General features: G+C 35.2%; 2 protein-coding genes across 3 annotated transcripts in view; one reads left to right on the top strand and one right to left on the bottom strand.

The window, feature by feature from the left end:
* Positions 1–11,902, bottom strand: part of LOC135221027 (probable thiopurine S-methyltransferase) — a 42,048-nt gene extending 30,146 nt beyond the window's left edge. Inside the window, exon 1 of the mRNA XM_064258750.1 lies at positions 11,883–11,902. The gene's annotated coding sequence lies outside the window, so the exon portion shown is untranslated. The remainder of the gene's footprint in view (positions 1–11,882) is intronic.
* Positions 5,667–24,758, top strand: LOC135221025 (dipeptidyl peptidase 1-like). Of its 2 annotated transcripts, none has more exons than XM_064258747.1 (8): positions 5,667–5,780; positions 15,063–15,314; positions 20,125–20,277; positions 20,673–20,806; positions 20,971–21,247; positions 21,654–21,776; positions 23,157–23,378; positions 24,368–24,758. In XM_064258747.1, exons 1-8 carry the CDS (start codon positions 5,778–5,780, stop codon positions 24,548–24,550), a joined length of 1,347 nt encoding a protein of 448 aa, XP_064114817.1. In that variant the 5' UTR covers positions 5,667–5,777; the 3' UTR covers positions 24,551–24,758. The 2 variants fall into 2 exon arrangements, with proteins under 2 accessions (XP_064114817.1, XP_064114816.1); XM_064258746.1 differs by lacking the exon at positions 5,667–5,780 and adding an exon at positions 7,061–7,150.
* Positions 24,759–24,778: the final 20 nt, after the last annotated feature.

Raw genomic sequence — 24,778 nt, 5'->3', positions numbered from 1 at the left:
TTATGGCAGCCATTTTATTTCCAGTAAGTTCTATTGAGCTACAGATATCACAATCAGATTTCTAAAGCATTAAAATGAATATAAAGACTTCTCATGTTTTCATCTTATCTGGTCGCAAAAATAAGGAATGAACGAGATATTTGTTGACTTTTTATGGCGGCCATCAATTCCCACCCTATGTTTTTCGTAATCATTATATAAAGCAAAATCAAGTGGCAAATCACTTTTAACAAACATTTGACACGAAACCTAACACATAAGGCCCTACACTATATATGCAGTGGGCACAGGTAAAATATGAACATCAGTTAGAAAAGATAATCAGGGTACAGATGATCCAATGGAATTAGTGGTCGGGGGGCTGGAGGGGCTCTGTGTGCATGAGAGAAACAAGGAGATACTCTTCAGATTTGATAAATATAGGGGCTTGGTAAAAAAAGAAATAACTTGGTTAGACTTCTGGGAAGGGAACCAGACGTTTGAAAATGACACATTTGACTTAAACTTTCTACACAATCGCGTCTGATGAAAATTGTACAGCCATGGTATGAATGGTTAAGAACCTTGTTGAGTCACCAACACCACATCTGACCCACAATTGCTGGAGACCATTGGCTTGAAGGGTGGAGGTTGGAGGATGATCGCAGCAAGAGGTGGCTGGTGAAATCAAACATGAGAAACCATGCAAGTCTACAATCAATGCAAAAGTAGTGGAAATGTCTGAACTTCATTCCCACATGGAGGAAGCTGAGGAAAGAATTGCTCTGCATGTTGCAAACTCCCTTTAGTATAGCACTGGCTGCGTCGTAGTGCATTCACCAGACAGTGATGTCATCATCCTCCTTTTATATCATTTCTCCACCCTTCAAGCCAATAGTCTCCAGCAATTGTGGGTCAGATGTGGTGACTCAACAAGGTTCTTACCTATTTATACTATAGTGTACAGCTTGGTTCACTCTGTTCTGTGTTACCTGCAGTACATCATTTGACAGGATGTGACTATACCAGCAAAGTTGGAACAACACCAGCCGCTCTCAAGGCAAACCCAGAGCAATTTTTGGCCGAGTTTGGCCACTACATTCATAAGCCTAAATTGTCTGAGAGTTTGGCAAAAGCTGAGGCATACCTGGTTCAAGTTCTCAAGAAAGGCACAGCAAATCTGACAATGAATGAGTTGCGGTCTCATTTGTATTTCCACAGCAAGGGAAGCAATAAATTGCCTCCAACTAGTGAAGCAATCAAGGCTCACATCCTCAGAGCATGCATTGCAACTAAGGAAATGCTTTGTGCGTTTGAGACTGCTGTTGCAAGCCAGATCCAAAATCATTTGGATATGTGCTGGATAATGAGTTGCTACTTCCTAGGAACAACCCTTTGCCAGAATAATACACAGTTCGCTGCGGATGTAAAAAAAAAAATGTGCAAGGGCTTCCTGTTCCTGCAAACGGAAAGGTGTCATTTGCACTAGATTTTGTGGCTGTAGCCTTCAAGAAGAAAGTCTTTGTGGGAACATATAATTTCCACAACTGAAACTTTAAATCTACGCATATCATGTTCAGAAAAAATTGTTTTTGAGAAATCTGTTAATTGGTGTTTGACGTCCATGATGCCTAATCTTTGATTAGAGTGAAATTTCCATGTGATAGAATGGGACTTTGTTTTCTAATTGAAGTGTAAATTACTTGAAATCTTACAACAAAAATATGAAATTTTACACAGAACACTAGGCATAGAGCGTAAATCACCATAGAAATGTGATTCGGCAAGACTTTGAATACCAGAATTGGTTTATCTGATTTTTGAATGACATAAATGAATTTCCTGGACCAAAACTATATGTCAAGACACTGGGCTCATTATTTTAGGTAAATTCAAGCACGAGATACAAGGAAAACTCAATTTTCATCAGACGCGATTGTGCAAAAAAAATCATTTAAATGTGTAATTTTCAAACGTCTATTACAAGAGAATGCCCACCTTCGAAGAAGTCTACCCAAGTTTTTATTTATTTTTTTTTTCTAAGCCACGACCCTATATTTATCAAATCTGAAGAGAACTCGCTGCCTTTCTCATGCACATGGATCCCCCTCCAGCCCCTAGACCAGTGTTTCTCAACCTTCTTACCTCGGGGCGCATCTATGGATGAACAGAACTTTGGGGGCGCACCTTTGATTTTAATATGGACAAAATACTTATGAAATATGAATTTATTGTGAAGTTTCAGAAACTTTAGATTGCTGGTACGGTAATACCACGGTACTTTCTTCCTGAGACGATATTTTACTATTTTGTGTGTAGCGTTCAAGCATATTTTAAAATATGTTTTTTATATGCTGCATATCTTTATTTATAATTATGATAATAATAATTATAATAATCATCATCATAATAATAATAATAATAATAATAATAATAATAATAATTATTATTATTATTATTATTTTATTATTATTATGATAATGATGATGATTATTATTATAATTTGTAGTAGTAGTAGTAGCAGCAGCAGTAATATGAAAATATATGTATTTTAAACTAACCATTTATTTTTTAAATATTACATTTTGCATTTAAGTATCCTAATGTGAAACCTGTGCTTGATGAGAATTAGCAATTTTGTGAATGTTACGCCTTTTATGTGATAAACAAACTCTCAACTCATCAATAGATTTAATATTTGTTTTTTACTTTTACATTTAATGTTAGTACAGAAAATTCTTGTTCACAAAGATGAGATGTGGAAAACTGCAATAAAACCGTTAATGCCTTGTTAGCTATTGAAGGATATTCTTCTTTAACTGAAATCCAAAACTGATCGATGGTCACCTCTTTATGCTTGATCTTTAATCCCCGATCAGTAGATATAGTGGCCAGCTCATCTTCTTTTGTTAACGAAAAGCCAACGTCCTCGGTAGAAATATCAATGAAAGGGTTGCGAATCCAGTCGTACTGCTCCAGAGTCGCTAAATGATCCACAATTAAAGGAATTAAATCGTCTGAATAACCTTTTCTCAGCAAAGGAAACATTTTCAAACAGCCTGAACTTGCTTTTCTTTTCCAAATCACTATTTTTTTCTGGAATGCTTTGATTCTGTCGGTAGATGAGAGATTTTCATTTCCACTTTGCATAGACATGTTCAACTTATTCAAGTGTTGAAACATATCAGTCAGATATTCCAATTTTGATGTCCTAAACTCACATTCCGAAAGTCCACAAAATTTACTTTTATTTTCTTTTTCAAAAAAAGTTAATAGTTCTTCGCAAAAATGATTCCAACACACGACAGAGTACCTTTCCTCTTGACAACCATTTCACTTCTGTGTGCAATCGCAAGCGAGTGTGTTGTGAATCCATGTTTTCACAAAGTTGTTCAAATATACGAGCCTATACTGGTCTAATCTTGATGAAATTTACCATTTGGACATCTTGATTAAAAACTTCTATCAATTTAACACCCGGTGTTTTTGCCATCAGGACACCTCTATGCAAGAAACAGTGAGTTGTTATTATCTTGGGATTCTTTTGCTTTACAAATTATGATGCAAGACCTTTAATGGAACCCATCATCGATGGAGCTTCATCAGAACAAATTCCAACACATGACTCCCAGGATAAATTACATTTCTCAAAATAACTATTCAAAATAAGGAAAATATCTTCCCCTTTAGTAGTGGTAAGCAATTCCTTGCAACAAAGATACTGATTTACTATTCTATCCCCATCAATAAAGCGAATGAAAGCCTGTAGCTGCGCTTTGTTACTTATGTCTGTTGATTCATCAAACATTTTCCTAATTATCGGTAGACATTTCCAGAATATGCCTATGAACAGTATCATTTCATAGTGGAATTTTACTTAATTGTTTCTCTGTATCATCTCCTAACAGTCTTCACCATCTTTTTGCAAGCAGGCAAAATAATACGTGACTTCATCTTTACGGCAATCATTTCCAATACTTCAGAAGATGCAATTTGAGCTTTTTCAGACAACGTTACTCTACTTTTGAAAGCAAATGCTTGCTTTGTTTGTTGTTCAAGTAGTCTTTTGAAATTATTTACGTCTTTTCCTTAAAGACTGCAATGCGATGTTTGAAAATGTTTACTTAATTTACTAGGAAGCATAGACTCATTTGACATTTTGCAGCCACAAACCAAACAGAGGCTGATTTTCATCTCCAGTCCACGTGAAGCCAAAACTTGAGTAACTTTTGTCGTATTTCCGATAAGGTTTAATCTTAATTTTCTTAGCTGGACACTTCACTTCACTCGAAATGAAAAGGAAAGATTAAGGAATTTACCTTCCAGTTTAAAATGTCAAATATTGAAGACTTGACTCAGACATTGAAACACATACTCGGTATCTGCAAAATTTCTGAAAATAATTACAGATATTTTAAACATTAGAATATAATTTTCCTATTCCTTGGGGCGCACCTGAGGACCTTACAGGGCGCACAGGTTGAGAAACGCTGCCCTAGACTATAGTCTCAAGTACTATAAGACAGACAGATTTATTTTGATATACGAAAATGGTCGCTACAAGTTTTCTTTTTGAACCAATATATATATTAGATTATCCTTATAATATATATATATAATATATATATATATAGATATATATATATATATATATATATATATATATATATATATATATATATATGTGAAGACTGTGTGTGTGTGTGTGTGTGTGTGTGTGTGTTTATTTCAGTCGTTAGCTTGCATTTATCACCAAGGTTCCCCGTTGGAAGGATGGTGCCTCATGCGGTTCACTGTAGGCATTACTTTAGGCTCTCTGCAGCGTGCCTTTCCCACTAGCTGCAACCCCTTTCGTCCTTTTACTGCACAACTGATTCATAGTGCCACTGAGATGTTTTCTTCCTTTCAAACTTTTACTGTCAATTTCCGTTTCAGCGCTGAATGACCTCAGTGGTACCAGTGTTTGGCCTCTGGCCTAAATTCTTTATTCAATTCATCATCACAGATACACTAGGTCTACAATGGAAGAAACTCCAGAATATTAGGGAGTAAAGGTAAAAACTAAAGATTACAAACAAGAATCCGAGAAAAAAAAATGATGAGAGCCAAAATAGGCCTAGTATATCAAAGTCCTTCAGCAAAAGAAAAAACAAGCTGTAACGTTGTTTGTAGTTCACATGAGAGTGTAGAACAAAGACCTTTCTTCAGTTTCAAGGGAAGCTTAACATTGAAGATTATAAGAATCTGTAATGAATACAATAGTACCTATTCTATTGCAATTATCAATACTGTACATTTGCGTTATACAAGCAAATTTAAATTACTTCAATAACACTTTACAAAATTGGTACATCGACAGACATCGCGTAACCATAACACCTGTTTATATGACTGGTAAGCTACATTTCCACACTTCTTAATAATACGGTTTTACAAAGAAAAAAGAAAGGTATTTCCTTGTTATGCACCTTATCACTTGCTTTCCAAAATAACCTTTCTCACAGCACCCCTGGTATGGATTCTCACGAGCATCTTATCAGCAACGATGGGAATAGATCTACAAAGCAGATTTTCAAAATAAGACTACTACGCTTAACAGAAGTACTCGAAAAAGAAAAAAATGTTATACTCAAATTCACAGTGTATCGCATCATCAAAAGATTCGTCGAATCTTCTTGTATCTGATTAGATGGGATCTTTTGGTGGTTTTTCCCACTGGGGAACGACTGATACGAGAGCCTAAGTCGTTTGAAATACAAGGTTTTCTGAAGTGTGTAAACAGTTTCTCCTCAGCGACCATGGTAAGTAGGCTACATGAGTTTTATAGTGCAGTTTGGGCCATCATGGTTATTTAATGAGTTTCAGAAGTGCCACATGACGATGGTCACATGTCATGAACGTAAATCATCACGCCTTGGGTTTATTCTTTTGAGTAGATAAACGTCCTTGCTATGAAAAATTAGGATGTAGCTATAAATACTACTTCTATACTACTATAAAAATGTGAGACAAGAAATGTGTTTCAAAGCTCTACGCTTGTTAATATTGCAACACTAAAATGTTCTAATAAAAGTCCTACTCTGAATTTTTAGCTCCAATTTTATCGATGTAATTACATTGTCTTTTGTCGACAGCATTTAATTTCACAAATTGCGTCATCGCATAATTACAAATCAACTCATAAACGTGCAAAATTGACAAAAATCTTTCACTCCATTGCTAAAAATTTTAATCTCGATCATCAAGTAAAATTACAAAACTAAAATTTTGCTGCTACACACACACAAAATATCGTTTTAAGAGACAAAACAAGAATCATTGCCCAATCACTTACCGATTAAAAAATGTCCAAGAAGTATTTTTCGGGCTGAGTCAACAACCAAGAAACAGCTATTATAGTAGTTGGGCAGCTTTTAACAAATACTAAGGCACAGGAACTTTTTATTTTTTTAAACTCCTATGTTATCTAGATACCGTGAACGATAATTATTCTGGAAAAACTATCAGTATATAGAAGAAATTCAAACGCTACATAGTTATGCGCTTTTGTATTATGTTCACAAAGAGCAATAAATAGTCAAATGGAGAGTTGAGACTGACGAAAAACCAAAATTCCTATACTTTTCCATATGAAAAATTCAACATGAATGATACTTTATTTTTTACATAATTATAAATAGTCTTTTCCTTATATATATATATATATATATATATATATATATATATATATATATATATATATATATATATATATATATATATATATATATATATATATATATATATATGAGATCCTCACGTGAAAATGAAAGGAGGTACCAAGACTTTCAACTTTTATTCCAAAGTTTTCTTCATTTTAGTACCCTGAAAATGACTTTGGAATAAAATTTTAAAGTATTGGTACCTCCTTTAGTTTATACGTGAGAATTTCTTATATCTTCACCCACGGGAATTGCAAGATATATATATAAATTTGTTCGTTCCTCACAGTAACGTTGCTAAACATCTTAGAACGCTTGTTTGGTGTCACCTTAAACCTTAATATCAATGCTTTATTGTAATCTTCTTCTTCTTCCCAGCTTGCTCCCATTTTTATATGGGGTCGCCGTTTCGGATGAGCCGTTCCATCTATTTCTATCTTGCGCTTCTGCCTCATCAATTCCCTTCTCATGTAAGTCTCCTCTCACACAGTCCTTCCATCTCTTTCTTGGTCTCCCTCTTCTTCTTCTTCCTTGCACCTCCACCCCCATAGTATGTCTCCCAGTGTGGTCCTCATCTCTCCTCAACAGGTGTCCATACCATCTCAGCCTCTGTACTTTCTTTGATACTTCCACCACCTTAGTCGACCCCCTTATGTAGTCATTTCTGATCCTATCCTCTCTTGTCACCCCAGACATCCACCTAAGCATTCTCATTTCTGCCACATCCATCTTCTTCTGCTCTGCTTTTCTCATGCTTGCTGTTTCCGTACCATACAGCATTGCTGTTCTTACCACCGTCTTGTGAAATTTTCCTTTTAACCTAAGCGGCACTCTTTTGTCACAAAGAACTCCAGAGGCCGCTCTCCAGTTGTTCCAGCCTGCCTGTACCCGATGTTTTACTTCCTCTTCCATACTTCCTCCAGCGTTAACAAAAGCTCCCAAATACTTAAACTTATCAACTCTCCTTATTTGCTCTCCACCAAGCTGAATACTTTCTCTATCATCCCCCTCAGCGGTGGTACACATATATTCTGTCTTAGATCTACTTATTCTCATTCCTCTGTCCTCCAGTACTTGTCTCCATCTTTCCAATTTCACTTCCAGATCTTCCCTGCTCTCTGCACACAGAACAATATCATCCGCATACAATATGTTCCATGGTACTGTCTCCCTTACTTCCTCTATTAAAACATCCATCACTATGTTAAAGATAAATGGGCTCAGAGCCGACCCCTTGTGTAATCCTACTCTCACCTCAAAACCTTCTGTCTCCCCAACACTGCTCCTCACTCTGGTAAATACATTCCGGTACATCTCTTGTATCAATCGCACATACTTCTCTGGCACCATCTTCTCCCTCAGACTCGGGACTCGGTCATAAGCCTTTTCAAGGTCAATGAATACCATATGTAGGTCCCTTCGTCTTTCCCCGAATTTCTCCATTATTTGCCTCAGACAAAATATACCATCTGTTGTTCCCCTTCCCTTCATAAATCCCATCTGCTCTTTACCTATTTGTACTTCTTCTCTCAGTCTAGCATTAATGCTTTATTGTAATAAGCTGAAAAAAAATAAATAAAATAACGTGGAAAAATTACGCTTAAAAACCAAAATACCTATTCGTCGCCAAAAATATATATATATTTGCCAAAAATAAAGTCATACCCATATGATAAATTTATGCACCGTGCAAAAATTGGCTAAATTGCCTTCTCAGTGATATATAAATGATTGAATTTTTACTAGTTACTGAGAAATAAAAGTACCAGAAAAAGAAAATCCTATGCATTACGCATGGCAGTCATTGCTTGCTTATGACCTGAGAGAGAGAGAATGTCGCATGTACAGGGTGTATGAGTGGGTATATATATATATAAATATATATATATATATATATATATATATATATATATATATATATATATATATATATATATATATATATATATATATATATATATATATATATATATATATATATATATATATATATATACTAGCTGACCTACCTGGCGCTGCCCAGAAAAACTGTGTGACGACTGGTAAACTCACTCTCTCTCCTCCCAAATCAACTTTCAAATTAAAACTATTTATGATATTGCATTGAAACTTAAATACCCAAGGACTTTTGTAGATGTGGCATGGAAAAGAGCTAGAAAAAAACATTTTATTCAACTAATGACAAACTTGAATTTAGTAAGCATAACATTCTAAAATTACCCTATGATGAAAGGTTTTTAGATATTCCTAGAATGTTAAAGCTTTTTAACATAAATGTTGTTTTCAGTAATATTAATGTCAAGAGTTTAGTAATAAAAAATTCTCCTAAAGATCCTCCAAGCTGCATATATGACATTAATTGCAAAAAGTGTGATAAAGTCTATTACGGACAGACCTGTAAATCTCTTTCGCATCGTTTCAAACAGCACCAATATTCTGCGAGAACTGGGCAAATATCGAATGCATTATTCGTACATATGAGAGATTTAGATCATCCTATTAACTGGAATCAAGCAAGAGCCTTAATCCCATGTAATGACACAGATAAAAGGAATATCATTGAATCTTGTTTCATCAAGTCAAATAATAGAAATGTTCTAAATTTAAGCCTTGTTTTATTTAAACTTGATGCTTTCATAATGAAAAAAAGTTGTAGATGAATATAAGCAACAAAATTAATATGTTCAGTTTTTACATGTTTTGGACTGTAAAGATACTTTGTAATTTCGGTTAGGGTCAAATCTGTTTAGGTTTGCGACCGTGTGATATCCGATAATCCTGGATTATCTCTTTTAATTTTTACCCTTTTGACAATTGACCTTCTGGTATTCTTGATCTTGTTGTGTACCTTAGGCCTTTCTCTCCAATTTTATTTCATTAGCTCCTTGACAATGTCCTAGTAAAGAGGAAAGCGCTTGGATTTCTGACTAACATTTTCCTGTGGTATTCACTTATATACTGTAGATATCTAGATATGAATACATGCTATATATCATACACAAAACAGAATATATATATCAATAAATACACATATATATTTGTATGTTAATATAAATAAAAAATACTAAATATATATTATAAATAAATACAATATATAAATTTGGTATAATATAAATATATATATATATATATATATATATATATGTATATATATATATATATATATATATATATATATATATATATATATATATATATATAACGTTGCATGAGGTGACAAAATCATTTCTAGCCAAAGACATGAATCATTTATTGTCCATATTATTACTTTTGTCTTTTATACCTTTCAACTCTTGCTGTTGTGCAAACCAATCGACCTAGTTTACCCCAACCCCTTAACCTAATGATTACTAAGGACCCTAGAGGGAAATTAGTGTTTTTCGGTGGGGAAAATAAAAAGCGAGTGAATTGTATCAATAGCAATGGTCACAAATGCATAAATCGTACAATAGGCTGTCAGGAAATTATACAGGTCATGCGTGCATTCAATATAAACGAAAAACGGAAAATATGAAGCATGACAATCTAAGAGGGGCAAATACAGAACTATAAGGCAGCTTAACCTAACCTAACCTTATGAAAGGTGTACAGGGTCTTATCTGGCAGGGGCCAACATGGATGTGCCTTCCTAACCTGATCTAAAGCACCATGAATCGTCGATTAAAATTCAATGAAGAATGCTATCCTAACCTAACTTTACCCTACCTTAACTCAACTTAACCTAGCACCCTCGGTCCTACCTAACTGGAATGAAGGGTCCCTCAACCTAACTGAAATAGTATATGGATGCACCCTAACCATACCTCCCATACCATAACTTAACCTAGGATGCTGGGTTATATATAAGATATATATATATATAGATATATATATATATAGATGTATATTAATATATATATTAGATGTATATATATATTATTATAATATATATGAGATATATATATATAGATATATCTAATATATATATATAGTATATATATATATATAATATATATATATATAATATATGTATATATACATATATATAATATATTATATATTTATATAATATAATATATATATATATATATTATAATATATTATAATTTATATTATATATATTATGTATAATATATATATATAATATATATATAATATATATATATAATATATAGATATAATATATACTATCATCTTATCGTCGTGACTTTCTCGGCCCTTTATTCTGCCGACATCAGCAGCTGCAAAGGGCCGCGCTTTATACACTTTACAGTCTACAATAACAATATTGTTTTAATTCACTTTATTGGGTAAGAAGACGATAGAAGTTACCAGCTGGTGAAAGGCAAAATTAAACAAAATATCAGTACTATTCCATTAAAATTGAGACAGTTTTGTTTTTGTAGCACAAAAAAGCTGGAAAAACGTGAAAAAGCCCGGACAAAACTCGCAAAAGTAAAAAAAAAAAAAAAAAAAAAAAAAAAAAAAAAAAAAAAAAAAAAAAAAAAAAAACAAAAAAAAAAAAAAAAAAAAAAAAAAAAAAAAAAAGGAGACAGACGTTGAAAAAGCGGGACTCTAGTCACTTATATTAATATAATAACTTATATCTTCGTGCGTCCGTCTTCTTTACATAGCATGAGTTTATCCTGGACTTTGACAAAGGTGGACATAGACCGGGTTAATACCTAATTAATATACTATAGGCCTACTTCCAGTCTTGACCAGTCATGTGTGGTTTTCGTCCATTATGAATCGAATGAATATTTTACTTATGCTCTTAAAAAAAAACAGAAGCATCCATATAACAGTTATCGGTCATTCAGTTATCGAAAAAAAACCACTCTGTGACATATAAATCATAGAGACAAAATATGTCACAGATACCTGAATCAACAGTAGCACTGTTATACAGATGTAGGCAGACTATTGGTTTCCGGCATCTTCTTTAGTTTCTTTGCATTTGTTGGACACTAACTAACTCTTCCAGAGTTTCTCACGACTAGAAATTAATTGAGAATGCGCTTATGAGGTTCATATTATCACTTCTACTTATGGTTACTCGTTTCCTACGTAAGTCGGTAAAAGCCAACAGTCTCGCCCAAAGGGAATCTAGACCTATAGTCTCACCTACAGCATTATTCTTTTGAGAGCGAGTGCAACCCTGAATAGCACACATCACCATAACAGTAATGAACCCCGAAAACATCAACACACAACACTTACTGCTTGCAAAAGTTGCAGGAGTGAAGTGGATGCCAGGTGTAGAGTGCTACCTAAATCCTGCTCAGTTGGACTTGGACTGTGCTGTGTGCAGATAACTGAACGTTAGTGGCGGGCTTAAGCGGACCAGTTGGGGACTACTTGACATTATTATCACGTGGGAGGAATAGAAAACGGGACTCGGCGTAACTCACTGTATACTGCTCCTTGCAACTGCACTGCAAAGCTTTGTATGCATATTATACACTATAATAATGCAGTATACTCAGAGACTTTTTATGCTCTATCATGCTGTCTCCTTATATATGTCAGAAAATATGCAATTATAACAAACGAGAATATTTAACAGAAAATCATACATTAAACATTTCAGTCTAAGGCCATTTAAATTATTACAGTTCGTGATAGTGCTATATTCTAAACAAGAATTTCTGAGTGTGTAGATAAATTGGATGGCTTAGTAAAGCGGAAAATAACCTATTAACCACAATATTGCAAGTATCACCAATTAGTAAAATATTATTGTGAGCAGTATTTTTTTTTTTCTTATCAGACAGATGATAATTCTCAGGGTAGCAGCCAGAGCTTTTAAGGTACCAGTCTCCTCCTCACCCCCTCAAAAAATAAATAAATAAATAAATAATAAACTTTGGACCACATTAGTAATATTTAACAATGGCTATGGCATAAACAAAATAGTTTAGTTTGTATGAATGAAAGTATAAAATCAATCAGATCAATATATGGGTATAATTCACTCGGCATACTGACCATTGTAATATTGATTCTCACATATGTAACACACAAAAGTCACATTACAAGACCTTGCAAACACACAAACACACACATACACACAAATATGAGACAAAAAATGTTATAAATAGTTTGTGTGAGTGCATGTGTGTTTAAGTGGGAGGGTGCATATAGGACTAAGTCTTCGATCATGGTGAGAAAACCCGCCAAATTTGATCAAAATACGAAGCATACGAAAAGGAAGGTGACACTGCTTTAACCCTACCCATATATGTAAGTTAAAAAAAAAATATGAATGAGTGTCGGATTCCAAAAAAATTTTGTCTGGGAAAATATTAAGATGGAAGTGAGCTGTATGGAGTGGACCTCGTAGTCTAGTGGTTAGGATGTTCACGTCACTAGCGAGAGAATCTCGGTTCAAATCTTCAACAAGGATGGAGAGGGATGTAAACAATGTTTCGTTAAACCCCGTTGGTCTACTGTCGGCCTTACCAGTGAAATAGGTACCAGGTGAATCAGCCGTCGGTACATAATGGAGAATGTTAGCACCTTAATTTGTTTAGCATGGTTAGAGTAAAAATGGACATATGACAAATTATTCGTGGGTTTCAAATATACTTTTTGAAAAATTGGTGTTATTTCTAATAACTAAGACATCCAAAAATGGTACACAATTATTTTCTTCATAGTCTGTTGTGAATTTTATGGATGGTATAAGATTACTAATTGTCTGCAAGAAATCGGGAATATTTACATTTCCTTTTACAATGCAAAAACAATCGTCTACATATCTAACACAAAATACAAAGACAGAATAAGTCTAGACTCAAAGAACTCCATGAAGTGCAAGAATCTGGAGATAACCTCATTTGCTATCTGGCAAGAAATTGTTAATAGAGAGATGAGACTGCTAAGTGTAAAGAAATCTAACACACCTACGCCTGGGGACAAAATCTTGCCTTTAACAGAAGAATAATTACATTTGCGAGTAGGCCATCATTTATGAAGCATATAAGAAATATGAAAAATAATTTTGTATTGAATTCCAAATATTCCTCTAATGTATATATATTACAATTTTTTTCAGCGTTGAAGTGTAAAAACAATCAAATAGGACCATTTCAAATTTTATGCTTCCTTTGGAAGCAATATTAATGTTATGAAAATTTTTCCAGTTTTTTATTGTTTTATTTAACATTTAAACTGAGGCTTGATGACATCATTTTGGTCAAATGCATTAGCGATGAGTGAACGAAAGTTTTGAAAATACTTTGTAAGTGTTTTTTTTCTGGAAATTTGGCTACATGTGATATTTTCTTACAGTTTTGAAATATATGACAGATTTCACCCATGTGAAACACATTATGCCCTAATTGTATGTGATAATCGTGCTTTTGCATTGAAATAATAGATAAATATGGAGCATGTTAGTTGTCAGTTAGTTAATTTTTAACGAAATTCTATGCAATCACATAGCATCAGTTCTGAGCATAGCTGTACAGCTTTTAATTTTCAACGGGGGATTCCGTAAATACACACACACACACCTACTCAAAGGAAGATAAGAAACTTACCCTTGTTTTTTTAAGTACGTAAAAAATATCTTATCATTACCAACTGCGTAAACTGCGAGCATGAGACTAAAAATAAAAAAAAAAATAAAAAAAACTGCTATGGGGGCAACGAAGATTATTCTCTCTCTCGCCATGTAAGGTGCATTATTAGTCCTAAGTCTAATATGGAGCAAGACATTGTAATTCAGGAGATTATATGACACGAAAAGTGTAAGGTAAGCTAAGTATACGTGAAAACAGTTGTTGAAGAACTAATCGCATGCGAATGCCTATTTAAGAAATGGCTTACAATCTTTGATAAGGAAGTCAGTTCGTAGACCAATAGCGCTTACCAAAAACATATAGATTAGTAAGCATATGCAAAACTGCCGATTCATAAGTATACGTTAATCAAGAGGTGTAGTTTTTTTTCGTCTTTAGACAAATATTAGGAATTTTAGAAAAAAAAATATACGTAAATATATTTAAGAGCATATTACGGTACACAATAATTAGAGCAGTGTTTCTTAAAGTTTGGTCCTGCGGACCCCACGGTTCCATGGAATGTTCCAAGGTGTCCTCAGGATAATGTGAGAAGGAAGCGTTGCTGTTGAGTTCACTAAAATTTGTGTGCAAAATTGCAAAATTAATAATATGAAAGTTATTTAAGTAAAATGTAAACATTTGTGCTGAAGATAAGCCATCAATAAATAATTCAGTAGCAATTTTAGTACTATATATTATACCCTGAAAACACCTTTAAACCCAAGAGGGAAATTATCATAATTTTAATAAAAGGGGTCCGCTGCTCAAAGTTTAAGAAACACCGAATTAGAGAAGTGAAAGCAATAATATAGAAGTTCGCTTTATATTACAGAATCTGGTGATCATTTTCTTCGCATGTGTTGGCCTAAGCATGGCTGACACTCCCGCCAACTGTCTGTACGAAGACATCCGCGGAACTTGGAAACTGCACGAGACCGAAAGGAATGGTAACCATTCCATCAGCTGTGATGAACTTGGAGAAATTGTTCACGAAAACACTTTCACACTGGAATTTCCCGATGTAGTCAAAGATGAGCTGGGGAACCAAGGTACCTGGACCATGATTTATAATCAGGGATTTGAGGTATGTTTTCCAACGATCTGTAATTTAGGGGTGTATGAACCTCCTAAAAAGTGTGGGGTTTTTTGGGGGGAGGGGGTTTACAAAGGACAAAATAAAGTTGCTAAGATAAAGAAAGTAAATACATGATTGAGGAAAAAAAGACAATACCTCCCGCAGCAGTATATTTATTAATAGATTGTCCTAATACAATGATATATGCAATAACTCAAAGTTGTTTCATAGATCTTGGGCATAATGCCAAGCACTGAGGCAACTAAGGCCATTCAGCGCTGAAACGGAAATTGACAGTAAAAGGCTTCAATGGTGTAACAGGAAGAAAACCTCGCAGTTACACTATGAATCAATTGCTAAGAGAGGGTGGACGATAAGATAAAGAAAGAGAATATGAACGAAGGTACAATAAAATGAACGAAAGTAGTTGCAGCTAGGGGGCCGAAGGGACGCTGCAGAGAACCTTAACCCTTAAACGCCGAAGCGGTAAAAAAAAAAAATGTCTCCCGTGTGCCGGAGGTGTTTCAGATTGAGCGCGAAAGCGGAAAAAATATTTTTTTTCAAAAAATCACAGCGCGCTTAGTTTTCAAGATTAAGAGTTCATTTTTGGCTCCTTTTTTTGTCATTGCCAGAAGTTTAGTATGCAACCATCAGAAATGAAAAAAAGTATCATTATCATATATAAATAATGCGATATATGATAGCGCAAAAACGAAATTTCATATATAATTGTATTCAAATCGCGCTGTGCGCGAAACGGTTAAAGGTAACAAGGTCCTTTTTTTTCGTTGTAATGTACACTAAATTGCGATCATTTTGGTATATAACACATTGTAAAATGATAAAAGCAACACAGAGAAAATATTATCACAAAATAATGCATGAATTCGTAACGCGCAGACGTAAACAAATATTTTTTTTTAAAATTCACCATAAATCTAAATATTGTCCTAGAGACTTCCAATTTCTTTCAGAATGAAGATAAATAATTAAATATTACTATACTATAAGAATATTAGCTTACAAATGCAGTTTTCGACCATATCTGACGAGTTAAATTTGACCGAATGTCGAATTTTTTTATATATATTTTTTATATGCAATTATTTCGGAAATAAGAAAAGCTACAACTTTCAAATATTTTCCGTTTTATTCTAAATGAAATTGCGCACATTTTTATATATAAAACTCTATGAAATACCTAATATGAAACGGAGCAAATATTCCGAGAATGGGACGTACACATTTCGGAGATTTGTGGCGGAGAATCCGCGCGCGGAGGGAAGGAAGGTTTTTTTTTTAAATTCACCATAAATTTAAATATTGTGCTAGAGACTTCGAATTTGTTTCAAGATGAAGATAAATGACTGAATATTACTAGAATGTAAGAGGTTTAGCTTACAATTGCGTTTTTCGACCATTTCGGTAGAGTCAAAATTGACCGAACGTGGTTTTTTTTCTATTTATCGTGATTTATATGCAAATATTTCAAAAATTAGAAAAGCTACAACCTTCAATTATTTGTTGTTGTATTCTACATGAAATTGTGCACATTTTCATATATAAAACTTTATGTAACGGCTAATTTAAAATGGTGCAAACATTACCACAATCGTACGTATGATTTTTTCGGAAGAGTTACCGCGCGGACGTAAAGAAAATGTTATTTTTTCATAAATTCACCATAAATCGAAATATTGTGCTAGAGACTTCCAATTTGTTGCAAAATGAAGGTAAATGCTTGAATATTACTAGAATATAAGCGTTTTAGCTTACAATTGCGTTTTTCGACCATTTCGGTAGAGTCAAAGTTGACCGAAGGTTGAAAATTTGTCACTTATCATTTTTTATATGAAAATATTTCAAAATTGATAAAAGCTACAACCATGGGTTGTTTTTCGTTGTATTGTGCATGAAATTGCGCACATTTTCATATATAAAACTTTATGTAACGGCTAATTTAAAATGGTGCAAACATTACCACAATCGCATGTATGATTTTTTCGGAAGAGTTACCGCGCGGACGAAAGGAAAAAGTTTTTTCATAAATTCACTATAAATCGAAATATTGTGCTAGAGACTTCCAATTAGTTGCAAAATTAAGGTAAATGATTGAATATTACTAAAATATAAGAGTTTTAGCTTACAATTGCGTTTTTCGACCATTTGGGTAGAGTCAAAGTTGACCGAAGGTTGAAATTTTGGCACTTATCGTAATTTATATGAAAATATCTCAAAACTGATAAAAGCTACAATCATGAGTATTTTTTTGTTGTTTTATACATAAAAATGCGCACATTTTCATATTTAAAACTTTATGTAACGGCTAATTTAAAATGGTAAAAAAATTATGTCAAAGTGACAAAATAATTTCCGAGATGTGTCACAGATACTTTTTAGTGCGGCAAGAAAGAAATTCGCGCTTGCGCGCCTGCGTAACGATTGTAAACAAAACAACACCTTGATCCGTGAACTCCCAGCATCCCCCAAGGCGCGTGATTCAAGAGTTTTCGGCTGGTAGGCCTAAAAGTATTTTTCCACGAATTTTTAAAAAAACTTTTGTATGTAGACGTAAAATACGTCCAGTCGGCACCCGAGAGACAAAAAATGTCGACGTAAAATACGTCCAGTCGGCGTTTAAGCGTTAAGTAACGCCTACATTGCACCGCAAGTGGTGCACTGACGGCACAATCCCCCTACGTTGTTTCAGCAATGATCATTATTGCCCAAAATAACTTACATATATGTAGAGCTAAGGATTAATCTAGGTGAACTGTCCAAAGAAATGAAGTCTGGTATTGTTCTTTTCAATACAATCTATGGGAATCTACTTGTATGTATATTTACATAATCTTTTAACGCTTAATGGGCATGCAGGAGTACGACGTTATTTCGTTTATTTGCACACATCGTGGAGCGAAGATAAGTTTTGATCCTATGGAGAGTTGAGAAACTCCTTTCTGATGTGACTGTGGTTACGGGAACGGTCACGTAAATCTTCATATTGAGTTCAGAGACCATAACAGCAGCAACAATATTATTCCCCAGTGACTGTAAAGCATCAATAACTGTAGATATAGTAATCACCTTAGTTACAGGAACACCGATTTCTTCAACTTTACACAGGGATTTTAGTATAGCCAGTTCTTAAGTCAATGTCTTTGGAGTACATGGTCAGTGACTAGTATTTCTGCTGGACCTCCATTTCATGAGGAATGTTGTAGAAGTTTCCATTTCATGAAGAATGCTGTAGTAGTTTCCATTTCATGAAGAATGTTGTAGCCGGTACCCTAAAATTGATGAGTGAGTTTGCAGTTCATCAAGTCTAGTACTACTTCATAGTACTGAGTGCGATAGTACTCTCAACATCTGATGGGAAATGTTTTGCTGCACTGTCATGAACTCTCTTAGGTACATGCCTGAAGAAAGTGCTGAACTTCTCCTCACTCCGAGGATCAGCATATACTTTCTGGCAAGCTCTACAGCTTTGGTAGCATCATGAACCAAGAGCTTTATAGCTTGGAGATTTATCGATTGTGTCTCAGAGACTGCAAAGACCAAATGTCCCAATTTCAGACCAAAGAATGTTGAAAACTCCACTTTAGCTATCTCTTCACCAGCTCGACGGGAGTATTTATCACTGGTAGTGGTGTTGATTTCTGCCCGTTTCCAGTAAAAAAAAAAAAAAAAAAAAAAAAAAAAAAAAAAAAAAAAATAAGTTAAGTATATCTTATAGTTTTACCAGACCACTGAGCTTATTAACAGCTCTCTTAGGGCTGGCCCGAAGGATTAGATATTTTTACGTGGCTAGGAACCAATCGGTTACCTAGAAACGGGACCTACAGCTTATTGTGAGATCCGAACCACACTATATCGAGAAATGAACTTCTATCACTAGAAATAAATTTCTCTGATTCCGCGTTGACCGAGCCGGGATTCGAACCAAGGACCACCGCATTGGCAGCCCAGCTCGAAAACCATTCGGCCAGCGAGTTTCCGGAAGAGCTTGGTAGTTTTCAAGGCTGGAATTAAGTAACTCTGCGTGGACAGTCCATTTGGTTGGACACAGAGGCTTGAGATTTCCAGAAACATCTGTGCCAGCACTTTCTTGCTTCGATTTGAAGAGACCTCTCTAGGGGGAAAGCTTTATGAGCTGTAAGATTTCATGTGCCCAAAATCAAGAACATCTCTAATTGCTGGACACTTTCCAGTAACATCTTGGAGGCACAAGTTGAGAGAATGTGCCAAGCAGTGCACTTTCAGAACTAAAAGAAAGGGTTTTTTCTTCATTATTCTAGTTGCAAGCCCTTTCATTCTTCCAAGCTCCGTCATGCCCTTCTCCACGGCAGTGTTCTAATGGTAGTGCAAAACGAACTAACACATCTTTCAAAGCAATCTGCAATATTTCTGGAGAAATTGGCGTTATGATTGCTGGGTTTCTAACAATTTACATAAATGTTAATTAATACCCTTTTTCCCCCACCCACTCCCATCTCTGAAAAATGTGGGGACGGGGCACATGCCCCTCTGTCCTCCTTCCTACGCCTATGGTAATCAGTTTGATGACTTCATTTTCTTTAAAAGGGAATAAACACAAAACTTTATACTGTACTAGGATCTTATTATGAATTTAGACTTTCCTCTTGTCAAAAACCTGATCATGGCTTTTGTTTCATAATGATATATTGTTTGCGATATTGCATTACGTCAGTCCCTTGAACAATCAGTTTATCTCTGTATTCCTGAAAAGAATACAGTTCAATTCATACATTCCATAAACCAGTCACTGATAATACTGATAGTATCTCCTTCCTTACAGGTTAACATTAACCAGCGTAGTTACTTCGCATTCTCGTACTACGAAGGTGACTGGGGCTCATCGACTTCCTATTGCAATCGCACGTTCAACGGTTGGTCACGAGACGTAACTATTAGGAACTGGTCTTGTTTCAAGGCAGAGAAACTGGCCCAGGTAAGGATAGACTGACTTATCAAACGTTAAAAATTCAATTAATTTTTAACGATCTTCCCTGAATGTTATACAGGATTTTTCAGACGTAAAATAGAGGTGTCAGAGAAAGACCTAGATATAAAAGCTCTTGGCTGTTAGTGTTGTTACTAAGATAAACAAAAATTAAAACGGTGGAAGGGAATGTTCCCTTCCGTAAGCTAATTAAATTATTTCCATTACCTGAACTTTTTGGTGGGCTTCCTTGCTTTTAGAGAAAGCATTGACTCTAGAAATATGTGGGAGTGACAGCTGCTTCATCATCCTCTAAAAGCCAATCTGGTTCGAAAGGAAACGTCGTAGTAGTGAAAAAAATGCAGTAATATTTTTCTATGTGAAATATATTTTCTCATCTACAGGTCCCACCGACATTTACTGAACGGCCGGTCCTCACAAATGGAGGTCAAATGTACAAGAATGATGAAAATCTTATCAAGAAAATCAACATTGCACAAACATCTTGGACAGCAAAGGCTTATCCAGAGCACGAAAAGTTAGTAGGCTACATCCTGCCTTAATTAATATTTTCCTTACTCTCTCTATAGTGGCCGGGTGATTTAAAGGCATTCGTAAGTCACTGCAGTTCTAACGATAACTCATACTTTTGGCTTCAGGCATAGTTAAGAACGATTTTTTTTTTTTCATTCTCTGTAACAGTTACACTGTCGAAGAAATGTATCTCCGAACCGGAGGCCTTGCTTCCGTCATGACAAAACTTCTATCCGCCGCCCCCGTCTCGCCAGAACTGCAGGCTACTGTTGCCAGTTTACCAGACAGCTTTGACTGGCGTAATATTAACGGTGTCAATTACATATCTCCCGTTGGGGACCAAGCTTCATGCGGGTCCTGCTATGCCTTCGCTTCTGTGGCGAATTTAGAAGCAAAACTTAGGATTGCCAGCAAGAATCAAAGGCAAGATATCTTTTCCACTCAGGTACGTGACAATACTTCATAATTGATTAGCGGTCTTACAAACAGCCAGCAGCTATCGTGGTGGTGATGGGTTTAATTCTGATTCTAATACTGAACCTGAATTCGACAGAAATGAGTAAAGCAGGGTCGAACTTGCATCTCCCTTGATAGCCAAAGGGATAGGCCGACTGCCTATCACTGTGTCTATAACAAACGCCAAAGGTTCGCATCTTAGCCTGGGCAGATTCCATGTCATTCACAATTCCTCTTGGGTATAGGTTATTTTCAAGGTGAAGAGAATTCAACATAATCAATATTTGTGGCCATATTGGTGAGTACATTTGTGCTATTTGTATTAAGGTGTCATTTTCAGAAAGGTGTACATTTTACAACACCTTAAATACTTTATATTTTCTGTTTTCCTACAGGATATGGTTTCTTGCACATATCTGGATCAAGGATGTTCAGGTGGATTCGATTATTTAGTTGCGGGGCGATACGCCATGGAACAGGGCGTCGTTTCAGAATCTGAAAATCGTTACCTTGGACGTGTAAGTCTTTATGCTTCTGGTAACCTATGCCTCGTAGGGAGGTAGTGTCGTCAGTGCACCTCGTGCGGTGTACTGTAGGCATTGCTTAAGGTTATTTGCAGCGTGCCTTCAACCTCCAGCGGCAATCCATTTTGTTTATTTTACTGTACCTCCTTTCAAATTCTCTTTCTTCCATTTTACTTTCCAAACTCTCCTAACAATTGATTCATAGTGCAATAGCGAGGTTTTAGTCCTATTAGGCTACACCTTTCAAACCTTTTGCTGTCAATTTCCTTTTCAGCGCTGAATAAACTCATAGGCCGCAGTGCTTGGCCTTCGGCCTAAATTCTATACATTCTGTTCGGTAACCTATGTTTGCTGTAGAAAATTTTAGACAACCGTCTATCCAAGAATAGCCCATTATTTTGTAGCAAAATGTTCTCCCTTTTTTATGCACTTTTGAATGGAATGGAATATAGAATTTCATCCAAAGGCCAAGCGCTGGGAGCCTAGGACCTATGAGGTCATTCAGTGCTCAAAGGGAAATTGAGAGTAGAAAGGTTTAAAAGGTGTAACAGGAAAAATACCTCGCAGTTCCACTAGGAAACAATTGTTAGGATAGCAAGATGGAAATAAGAGAATATGAATGGAGGAGGTACAGTAAAAGGAATGAAAGAGGTTGCAGCTAGGGGCCGAAGAAAAGATGTGAAGAACCTTCAGTAGTGCCTACATTGCACCGCGTGAGGTGCACTGACGGCACTACTACCCTACGGGAGACACTATTGAATTCAATACGACACCAATTTGCAAGTATTCTCGTCGTCAGAGATGTTAGTGTGTCTAAATATTGAGATACCTTTTTGTTTAAGAGAATAATGAACAATGTTCGGGGAAAATTCAACAATGGCTCTCTGGAGAAGAGGAATGTCAAGTGTGCTGTAGTTATATCGTCTCTACTAGTATCTTGTGTTATCACCCTTCCAACTAAATAAAAAAAAAAAAAAAAAAAAACACTCCATATCGATATTACAACCAGCAAGCCAGCGTAATACAAGGGTCTTTTGTTAAAAAAAAAAAAAATACATTACCGTTCGTAGAGCACAGACACACAAGCTATAAGACAACTTGGCATTCTTGGGTGTATTTACCAGTGAATTAAATTATCTAAGAAGAGTTTTTTTGGACTGTTCAAATTATTCACAATAAATCACCGGGAAGAGAGCGAGCCAGCACTTCTTCCAATCTAAGGAAATAACATAAATATGACTAGAAAAATATATTTAGTAAGTACTAAAAGTAATAATTACATATTTACACAATAACGTGCGGCCTTCACCAACCCAGCATTACCTATGTTAAGCACAGTAGTTCGTTTATAATACGCAATTTCCTTTTATCAAGGATGCTCCCTGCACCACAAGCCAAGCAGCCACACGCACGTACGTTAAAGACTACAGGCACGTTGGAGGTTACTACGGAGCCTGTAACGAAGCTGCTATGATAGAAGCGATTGTCAACAGAGGACCTGTGTCAGTTTCTTTCCAGGTCTACAGCGACTTCCCTTCTTACAGCGATGGGATTTATCATCATACAGGATTTGTGAACGAATTCAATCCCTTTGAGGTTAGGCCAAAGCTTTACGTTTACGTTCATTGCTCAATGGGAGATATGTTTAGGTTTTTTGGTTAAAAAAATTACCCACAATGAGAAGAAAGCTGAATTCTCCTTCAGCTTTACTTTGTTAAAAAGTTAGTTATAATTCCTTATGTCTAGCTATGTATATTTTACATATAATTTTCTAGTCATTTTGACAGACATAGGGGTTAAAGATTGCCATTTAATTTAAAAAGACATTGACTTCGTTTTAGTGGATACAATCCTGCATGAAAGTTATATATAAAAAAAAATTATTTATTTAGTCCTTTGTAAAATGTCAAGCTAAGTAGGTGCATTTCTTAAAAAGCTGCCATAGATTTTATGTCACATCTTATAAAATCAACCACAGCCTAACTGTAATCTACTAGTAACACCTGTTGATACATCACACACAAAATTTACCTGAATGTTCCTTCCAGATTCTTTGTTTTATTTAATGAATGACTTCATGAAGTCTGCTCCGTGCAAGCCGTTAATTACATAATCAATATTCTTTATATATAAATTTTATTTGTGATCAATTCGATATCAAATAACTCATATATCCAGTAATTATTATAACATACATAAACTAATATCAATCAATCAAATGCTAATTCTTCAAAACTGATGGTAAAATTGAATGGTTCCTGAGGATAATTTATTATCACTTTTTTCGTTTTTCAAGGGAAATGATTTTGCCTCGGATGCCCCCAAAGAAAGTCAGTTGGATGAAAACTATTTGTCATTGAGTTTTATACTGGTATGCAAATTCTGTTGTCTATTTTCATCACGTAGTTCCACATCTAGGCTTACATGGAAATTGGTGTCACGAGTGTTTAGGATGTATTTCTGAAATTCGTGAGACGTCACATCCAATTTCTAGCTTAGATGTTCACAGTTTCATTCGAAAACTATGACAAAAACACTTCATAACTCTAAAAAGAAAAATCTGAGCGTTAAGACACTCTTTTCAGGAAACCAATCATGTCGTCCTGGTGGTCGGTTATGGGGTGGAAGAATCGACGGGCGAAAAATACTGGATCGTCAAGAATTCCTGGGGAGATTGGTGGGGAGAGAAAGGCTACTTTAGAATCAGGAGAGGCACAGACGAGTGCGCTATTGAGTCAATGGCAGTTGAAATTGATATCATCCCGTAACTCAGCACCTAATGTGCAGCACTAGTATGTGCCTCTACCTAACTGTTCAATGTACCTTACTGTAGGCTATCTGTGACCTTTGTAATCTGAAGGTGCATGTTTCACCTATAACGTTAGATTTATGTTGTATTTCTCAACAGTCATAAAGTCGTTTTTTATCCTTATGTATGTAAATTCATAAAATAAATACGAAAAAAAAAAGTTTTTACCTATAAAATTTTTTTTAAT

Source organism: Macrobrachium nipponense, chromosome 2 (assembly GCF_015104395.2).
Source record: "Macrobrachium nipponense isolate FS-2020 chromosome 2, ASM1510439v2, whole genome shotgun sequence".
Classification (NCBI taxonomy): domain Eukaryota; kingdom Metazoa; phylum Arthropoda; class Malacostraca; order Decapoda; family Palaemonidae; genus Macrobrachium; species Macrobrachium nipponense.
Note: the sequence above shows the minus strand (reverse complement) of the source record. Positions and strands in the feature narration are given on the sequence as shown.

Excerpts from the sequence above, each read along its gene's own strand:
- LOC135221025 (XM_064258746.1), top strand. The coding sequence starts at position 7,076 with ATGGGGTCGCCGTTTCGGATGAGCCGTTCCATCTATTTCTATCTTGCG. Across the intron at positions 21,777-23,156 it reads AAAATCGTTACCTTGGACGT|GATGCTCCCTGCACCACAAG; the intron begins GTAAGTCTTTAT and ends CCTTTTATCAAG. Across the intron at positions 23,379-24,367 it reads ACGAATTCAATCCCTTTGAG|GAAACCAATCATGTCGTCCT; the intron begins GTTAGGCCAAAG and ends CACTCTTTTCAG.